Here is a 9,116-nt window from a genome sequence, read left to right as displayed (position 1 = left end):
AGAACCCGGTCCTTTGGGGTTGCTTTGCTGCTTCAGACACCAATCTCAATTCCATAGAGCTCTGGTGGAGAGATCTCAGCACAGCAGTTGGAAAGAGAAACCCTTCAAATCTGAGTAGCCTGCTCTCATAAGAGGAGAGTAACAGAATGGGTTTTTGGAAGGTTAAATGCTTTTCTTGTCGGAACATCCAAAACTCAGTTTTTATTATCAAAATCAACCATCAAAAACTGCTCACTTTTCACAAGATTACTACTAGAACAGAGATCATTCTGATAAAAAGACTAACTGCTGACATCAGTGGATCTGCCGTCACGTTTGCTTGTTTAAATAAAACTCATGGTGCATGTGAGACACAACACAGGATCCAAAACTCCCTGCACCGTAATGAGAATTTCTGAAATTATGAAATGGATAAAAGGCTTTGCAGTTCAACAGTGTATTTTAGTCAGTCTAACTGCAGGTAAATCTCTTGTAATCTATTATAGCAGTGGCATTTCAGAAAAGGGAATAATGTGTTGCTGTGCACACTATTTAAACAGGAATGTCTGTATTAACAGAAGTTTACGTCCAGCTCTAGCTGATCCTGTCAAGATTTGTTATTTTTCAGTGAATGAACAAAGATTCAATGCCTGGGAGTAAAGAGCGGTAGTCTGGCACAAACACACATCTCAGGATTTAAATAGGAGATAAAAGATTACAGATTCGTTTCACAGGCATGAAGTTGAATAATTGGCTTTGGTTTGTCAGCACAATTCAAGAGCAGTCATCTTAATCACATACTGACCTGATCATTACATCAGTGTTGGAAATCAGTATTTAAAAAAAAAAAAAAAAAAAAAAAGAATATTCTGCCCATAGGGGACAACGGAGGAATGCTTGCAATGACAAACAGTATGAAATAAGAACACAAGCATCTGCACCATCTACATTAAGACATTTACTAAATTGTCCTTAAGTGCAGAAACACCATTCATTTACAGGATCAGATAGCCAATTAAAAAAATAATTTAAAATGCAAACGTCAGTGTTGTGTACCTTTTCTGAATCAACTGTGCATTTCACCCTACTCAGACTCACTCAGAGAATGTACTCAAATATTTGGTAACATACAAACCAATGAGCGTTCATGTAAAAAAATAAATGTTTGAGTCGAGGCTCCATGTCTTTGCCTGACTCAACTCTCTACTTAAGACGAACCAACGGGAGTGTCCACATACTGTAAAAGGAAAAACAACTTTGGATATGCTTTTGTTCAGAATCAAAACTTCTCCGCTGTCTTTTCTCACTCCTCAAGTATAATACAATGTTCTGGATTCTGTCTCCTCAGTGCTACGTTCCCTCACTAGGTCACATAGTCATCCAGGCAGCATGAACTCAGCAAGCTGGTGTGCTCTTTCTAACTCCTCTGCAAACACCGCATTTTGGGTCGACACAACCCACTAGAGAAGGGCAAAGGAAGCAGAGGGCATGGTGGCGGGCTGGATGGGGGATGTCGGGCTTGGAACAGAACAATGCTAGCCAGATTAGCCATATCAGCAGCAGGTGAAGTCCTGGGAAAGCAGTGTTGGACACATGTAGCAAGTTACTTCTTTCTGTTGTGTTGCCTCCGTGCCTGCAGCCTCTGCCGTGATCCAGATGGCTTTGATCCGGCTCCAATAGAGAAGGAGGGAGCCGCTGGAGACCCTGATAATAAACCACACAAGGCATGTTAAGAAGTGTAATTTCTAAGAAACAGCAATAAGTGACTTCTCTTTTACTCTTCCTCTTTCTGATTCTTAACATTGTCATATAAATATATGATTCTGGTTTGTTACTAGGTCAGTTCCTCTAATTTCCAAGTCATACAACTGTATTTTATTTAGTTAAGGGTCAGACAATTAACTGCCTGGCTCCTGAAACTGCAGTGATCACACTGGACAGCAAAACAGTAAATGATGCTCTCCGTTTTGGGACCCATTTAGCAAACACCTCTAGGTGTTCAGCTACTCTGCCCTGCCCTCTTTTATACAGATCACTCCATACTTCCATTGCAGGTAGGTCACTTTAAATGATAATTCTTCAGTAAACATGGTTCACACAAAACAGATATATTCTGAGTTATCTGGTCAGTGGATCAGCTTTAAATATAGAGAAACACCAGCAGAGGAAAACAAATCTAACTGTTAGTACTATTTATCATCACCTAAGCAGCAATAAGGACTTACCAAAAGGACTAGCACTGAAGCCTTGGACTGGAGTTGCAGGGCTTCTAAAGGGAATTGGACCTGCAGCAGTACTCTGAACAAAGGATGGTGTAGACGTCCCTGCAGAAAAAGCAGCACAAAACTTGAATAAATCCAACAAACAATGGGGCTAAACCACTGAAGTCTACTGAGAGATGAAACAAATGTAAGCCAGTTCTTGAAGCAACATTAAAATATCAGTAAAACCAAGATATTTATGAAAGAAAGAAATCTAAACTACAAAGAAACTAGAAGAACTCTAAAACAAACTCACCAAAAACTGGTTTGTCTGCAGCAGCAGCCCCAAAGTTAAAGCCTCCCATCTGTGGCACAGGATTATTGGAGACTGGTGTTCCAAACTGAGGGCACGACATACCAGCACCAAAGCTAAAGCCACTGGATGCCTGCTGAGCAGGGACAGAGGGAGCTGGCTGAGCAGCAGCAGAACTTCCAAATGTAAAGATGGCTGAGGAGGAGCTCTGAGCCTGGGATACTGCACCGAAGCTCGGTGCTGCTGAGGGAGTGGTGGTGCCACCGAAACCAAAACCCGTAGAACCGGCTCCAAATGCTGGTTTAGCTGGGGTCCCAAAGGTGGTAGCTGTGGTGGCAGCTGCTGCCCCAAAAGCGAAAGGAGGTGGGGCAGGGTGGGAGGCAGGTGTGGATGAAGCTCCGCCACTTCCAAAGGTAAATGGTTTTGGTGGTGCTGCTGAGGAGCCAAAGGTCGACTGCGCTCCTGCTGCTTCAAATGACGGCTTCCCAAAAGGGAAAGTGGACTGAGTGGTGGCAGCGGCAGCAGCAGCAGTGGTGGTGGAGGTGGTGGTAGACATGGCAAAGCCTCCAAACGAAGCAGTTTTTGTTTTCTGGCCAAAGGCGAACATCTTCTGGTTAGCATCTTGAGTGTCTGGGTGACCAACACCAAATGTGAAGGTGCTGTTGCTGGAGGCTGTGGTAGAAGCAGCCGGGGCAGCTGCAGCAGTGGTGGTAACGGTTCCAAATTGGAAGGTGCTTCCTGTATTAGGGGCTGAGGCTGAGCTGGTACTTGTTGTGGATGGGGTGGACCAGTTTCCAAAAAGGGACTTCACAGCTGGCTGTGCTGCTGGCTGTGTGGTGGTTATGGAGCTGGAGGAGGCTATTCCGGTGGTGGTGTTGCTTAAGCCTGGAAAAACAGATGGGGCAGATGTTGTGCTGCTTATTGGTCCACCAAATATCAATGTACTACTCGAAGAAACCATAGGGGTTGTGTTGATGGTTGTGAGTGATGGAGGCTGTCCAAAACCAGCACCTGCAGTGGCACCTCCAAAGATGGGCTTGAAATCTTGGACTGGTGGTTTGCTCTCTGGAGTAGATGTAGCTGAAGAGGCGGTGGTGATGGCAAAGATGGGTTTAAACCCTGAAGCCAGTACAGGGTTTGTGTTGCTGACTGACTTGGAGGTGCTGGCTGGGGCACCAGGAGCAGTGACTGGGTTAGAGGCTGTAGAAGCAGAAGGGGTACTGTTCTGGCTGGCCAGTCCAAACAGACCTGCTACAGGTGGGGTGCCACTGGTTGCCTTGGGAAACTGACCCAGGACCTGAGTAAAAGCAGAGGGCTGCTCCAGGCCAGCAGTGGATGACTGAGACTGGGAGGCAGGGGTGAATTGTGGGGCATCCACTGCCGTTGAAGCCTTCAGTGTTAAGCCAGTGGGTTGTACTTGTGTGGTGGATGCAGATACTAAAGACAAAACAAGCCAGTGATGGAGGGAAAAACATGTCATAATGTACTGTGTAAATGACCAAGATATGTCATGAGATCCATGAGATGCTCTGGAGATGATATATGAACGTGTCTGTACCTGCAGTTGTGCTGGCAGCAGATGCGGAGCTAGCAGGAGAGCTAGTCTTCATTTTCAAAGCCTCCAACAGTGGGTTAGAGGCAGCAGGTGCTGTGCTGACACTGCTGCCTGGGCTGGGATCCAGGTTGATGACTGAGAAGGCAGCAACAGAGGCTGTGGGCAGAGGAGCTGCCAAAAGGCTGCTCAGGGTGGGGGTGGTGCTAGAGCTGGTAGAGGAGATGAGCTGGGTAAAAGCTGTGGTTGGGGGAGAAGCAGGCTGCTCTGGCTCCGGAGCTATACAAGGACAAATTAACAGGAGAGGGGTCAGAGGTCAATTTGAGGGTTTATCCAGCTAACAGCCATACTACACTGTTCAGACCTAAGAGGGTTTTTCTATTACAGGAACCTACCGAAACATGTCACACTAAATGACACTTGTCATGGGCTCTGTGTGTTCTCACTACAGCGCGCCCGCTCTGGCGGTGCATTCTGGGAGGTAAATTTCAGCACCCCTCAGGAGGCAGTATTAAAATCAAGTACTTAATCTCACTGCAGCATTTCAGTCTGTATATGTACATGGAGAGTAACAGCACAGCAGGAACCAAACAGTGCAGATATTAACAAAGAAGACAAGTTAAATAGTTTATTCCTGTTATTGCTCACCAGGCACTTCCAGGACTTTCTGGATCTTGCTGATGGCAGCCTTTTTCTCTTCGTCTAGGTCTTTCACAGTGATGGTGTAGCCCAGCTCGGGGGGCGGGGGCTGCAAATCAACAAGAGTGGGGAATCAAAGAAGGCAATCTAGGTCACTGTAACACACTACTTTATAGCCAAGGATTTCTGGGAGCATGAAGTCTGAGAAAGTAGCACTATTTACTAGAGAGATGCAATCGTCTCGGTGGCTGGAAACCAGCTGGATCTTCCGTTTTCTCTTCCCGCCACTATCAGTTGAGTCTACCGAAGTAGTGACAGGGACCTTGGTGACTGAAGTCAGTTTGGCTGCAACATCATCATATAACAGACAATAAAGCTAAATCCATCACCTTTAACTTTAACCCAATTAAATAACAAATCACAATATCTATGTCTGTACAATGACTTCTAGATGAGAAACTTACAAGTAACTGGTGCCTTGTCGGAGGCTGCCTGGTTTGACCTCAGTGAGGACACTGAGCTGGGAGACTGCCCGTCATCCTCTCTAGTAATGAAACCGCAATTTACAAACTCTAATATTAGATTCGATATGGACAACTGCACTAAGCGGGAAACCTGCAGACACATACCTGGGTCTCTTGGAGGCTCCCTCTGGAGTCTGAGACCGTGATGACTCCGGGCTGGACAGAGAGGAGCTGGGCGCTGATGGCTTCTTCCACTGTGAAAGTAAATGTGGAGACAAAGCTTAACAAGGTAATTTTATCTCTGCAGGGTCATGTACACTGCCATGCAGCAGGTAAAGGTTACCTGGGTGAAGCCTAGGGAAGAGCTGTAGGAGCTATGGATAGGGTTTCTTCTTGTGCATGGGGTTCCTCTGGGAGCATGGACCACACTAACAGAGCTGATGGAGGAGGTGCGAGACCTCTTCATGGTGGACTCCTCCACCAGTGAGGTCATCCCTCTTTTCAGGCTTCCCGGTCTGGAAGAAAGAAAGGAAAGCATTTCCACCTATATTTCGACAGCCACACTACACTGTACTTCATACAGTTAGTACAACACAAAGAGCTGAACTCACTTAGGGACCAGCTGTGACGGTGTTCCATTGGGCAAAACAGATTCAAAAGCAGAGTGGGCGCTTCCACCGCTATCATTGCGCCTTTGGAAATGAAAATGTATTAATTTATTACAAACATATATAACACTTCAATTCAATAAATGTATGAACTAAGCCCTGAGTAACATCTGTTCTTTATATTAAAACTATTCAATTTATGTCAAATAAAAAGGAAAAAAAATCTATTACCAAACATAACAAGCTAAACCCTTTGAGTATTTATACAAAAACCAAAACACACAGTTACTTGACATGAAAAGTTGAGAGGTCAGACACAGTGACTGAAGCACACACAGTCTTCAAGCTGGTACCTCCTTTTGCTTCTCTGCTCTGTTGTGAAGCTCCTGTCTTCATCCTCCACTTCTCTCTTGCGGCTTTCCTTCAACACCCTGAGGACGCTTTCTCTGGAGCAGGGGTCTGGGGGGGCCCTGGGGAGTCCTGCACAACTCAGCTGCTGCAAACTAAGTAAAACAGGATACAGTTAAGTGTTAACAATCAAACAGCACAAATCAGGGTTTTCTGCAGTCCAGTGAGACACGGCCACTATCTGTGGCACCGACACTCACCAGAGTTGTAAATAACAATTTAATCTGCTATTGTTATTTTAGTTTATTGATGAATCAATTAACCATAAGTTAATCTATAAATTGTTAGAAGACAGTGGAACAATTTCCCTGAACCCAAATAGCTGGTTCTAACAGCCCACAACCCCAAGATATTCAGTTTACAATGATTAAAAAAAAAGCAGAGAGAGGTAACAAATCCTCACATCTGAGAATAAGTGATGATGTGGATGTATTGAAGCAACATCTCAAGACATCAGCCAGCAAATTAAAGCTTGGTCACAAATGGATCTTCCAAATTAGCCCCAAGCATACTTCCTAGTTTGTGGCAAAATGGCTTAAGGACAACAAAATCAAGGTACTGGAGTGGCCATCACAAAGTCCTGACCTAAATCCAATATAACATTTGTGGGCACAACTAAAAAAGCATGTGCAAGCAAGGAGGCCTACAGACCTGACTCAGTTCCAGCCGTTCTGTCAGGAGGAAGGAGCTAAAATTCCAGCAACTTATTGTAAGAAGCTTGTGGAAGGCATCCCAAAACGTTTGACCCAAGTTAAACTGTTTTAAGGCAATGCTACCAAATACTAACCGAGTGTATGTAAATGTCTGACTCACTGGGAATGTAATGAATGAAATCAAATCTGACATAAATGTTTTTCTCTGCTATTATTCTGACATTTCAAATTCTTAAAATAAAGTATTGATCTTAACTGCCCTAAAACAGGGAATTCTTATAGGATTAAATGTCAGGAGTTGTGTAAAACTGAGTTCAACTGTATATATGTAATTATCTAAATATTTACAGTTACATATGCAGGCTGATCTTTAAATGTCTCTGTTACAACACCTCAGATCAATAATACACCTTTGACTCTGATTATCTAACTTTGAAAATAACAAGGATGTAATTAATGTACACTGTATGTGGTTTATTCCTAGATAATGCACTAAATAATAAAAACGCTGGTATGATGGCAGACCGAACCTGGGGGAGCTGTGGTCGGGTCTGGCGATCTTTACAGTGACCGGACTGAGGGCAGCAGGGGAATTGCGGGGACTGAGAATGTTTTTCTTCCTGAAGCCATCCCACTTGACTGGAGGAAGAACTCCTACTGATGAGACGCCCGGCTGCTGCAGGGGGTAGTGACGCTTGGGGGTGATGGTGAAACCGGCCACCGTGCTCAGAGGCTCCCTGCCAGGGACAAAATCAGGATAATGCATAATGTAAACATTTTTAAACAACACCCATCTACATCATACACAGACTCATTGAAAATATCTGTGATCACACAAATATCTACATTTCCCTGAGCAGAATCCAGTATTTCAACTCACATTGCTTTGCTATTACAGTGAAAAAACCACAACCAAAGCCAAAACGTTGGCGCTCATATGAGAAAAGGGAGGATATTTACAAACAAATCATTTGACACATCGTGCTTGTATTGTAACTTTTAAATGACTTTGCTATTATGGTAAACCCGTTGAACCTGCAGACATACACACAGCTTCATCAATAGGCAGCTAACTTTACTAAATTTCTTTCTTGAGTGTGCTGATCAAATACTTGCTAAAGTTTAGTTTAATGATTAAGCATTTGACCCTAATCTCCCGAATGCCACAGACCCTGACGTTACCGCCTCCTGGACTATCTTATGTTGATATAGTGCCATTTGATCATGAACATACCCAGTAAATGACAGCCTCCTGTTGGGAGTATAGACCGCGTGATTGGGTCTGGACAGTTTCTCTCGTAGTTGTTCTCGGGGATTTCTCCCTGCTCCCAGCCTCTCAGAGTCAGTGACTGGACTGTCGGGTTTCCCGATGTAGCTCCCCATGAGGAAATCCCGAGGGCTGAAAAGAAACGAGTCCGTTGCCAAGGCTTCCCTCCGATAAATCCCAGTTTCACTTAGTCTTTGTCTTAATTGCCACCCCGAATCCCGGAGCTCGGCTCTGTTATTGCTAACGTTACTCTTCGGTCTCCTCTGTGCAGCCACCGACACGCCGGTCAGCCCCAAACTCAACAACCAGCGCCGGACGTTCAGTCCAGCACGTAGATTCGGGCCTAACCGGGGGGGAAGCGGTTCTCCGCTGTGATAATAACACAAAATACAAAAAACTGCGATAAGTAAAGCCACGTAAATAAAAGCAGGAATACAATAAAGAGCTAGACTAACTATGCCTAAAACGGAGATGAGAGCTAAATGTTTCTCCTTAGGTGACATGGCGGCAATCCGCCGCCGGAGCACTCTCATATCCCGTCATGCTACTCTTCTTCTTGTTCTTCTTCTCTATTTTTTTTATGGTACGTTGGCATCTGAGAGCTGCTGCATTATCGCCCCTTCTGTACAATTGACGAACTACTTTACAGATGCTTATGCACCTACTATGGTGGAGTATGGAACAAACGGGACCTTATCCTCTATATCCTATCAATTAACCATATCCTTTAAAAAAATTCTAGCACAGCTGTGTTTCCTGTTACGCCTGTTAGTAATTCCCTGATGCCCATACTATTTTTCCCTATACACTTTGCATTTATTATCAGTCTCTCTTCTGTATATAAATAAATATGTGAACTTTATTTACCATTTGCTTCTCATTTCTTCATTCACACACCACTGGCAGTGAGCTACTGTGCAATGTGCAGGACACAAAATGCAAAGCACACTGATGTCTCGGAGCGATGAAGACCATGCGCCAGAGATGATGCTTATATTTCTTCCTAACAACATAAATATCATGTCCTGGTAA

The 9,116-nt window shown here is 44.4% G+C and overlaps 1 protein-coding gene across 2 annotated transcripts; it reads right to left on the bottom strand.

The window, feature by feature from the left end:
• Positions 1 to 674: 674 nt before the first annotated feature.
• Positions 675 to 8,654, bottom strand: pom121 (POM121 transmembrane nucleoporin). Of its 2 annotated transcripts, XM_020598363.1 has the most exons (14): positions 8,052 to 8,654; positions 7,348 to 7,554; positions 6,110 to 6,259; positions 5,760 to 5,840; positions 5,492 to 5,663; positions 5,314 to 5,402; positions 5,149 to 5,228; positions 4,908 to 5,029; positions 4,694 to 4,793; positions 4,052 to 4,324; positions 3,505 to 3,930; positions 2,497 to 3,378; positions 2,205 to 2,303; positions 675 to 1,683 (listed from the first exon to the last, which is right to left on the bottom strand). In XM_020598363.1, the coding sequence occupies exons 1-14, from the start codon at positions 8,615 to 8,617 to the stop codon at positions 1,583 to 1,585; spliced, it is 3,348 nt and encodes a 1,115-aa protein (XP_020454019.1). In that variant the 5' UTR covers positions 8,618 to 8,654; the 3' UTR covers positions 675 to 1,582. The 2 variants fall into 2 exon arrangements, with proteins under 2 accessions (XP_020454019.1, XP_020454018.1); XM_020598362.1 differs by having other exon boundaries at positions 2,497 to 3,930; positions 8,052 to 8,653.
• Positions 8,655 to 9,116: the final 462 nt, after the last annotated feature.

The sequence above is a fragment of the Monopterus albus genome, unplaced genomic scaffold (genome assembly GCF_001952655.1).
Source record: "Monopterus albus unplaced genomic scaffold, M_albus_1.0 scaffold38.1, whole genome shotgun sequence".
NCBI lineage: Eukaryota > Metazoa > Chordata > Actinopteri > Synbranchiformes > Synbranchidae > Monopterus > Monopterus albus.
Note: the sequence above shows the minus strand (reverse complement) of the source record. Positions and strands in the feature narration are given on the sequence as shown.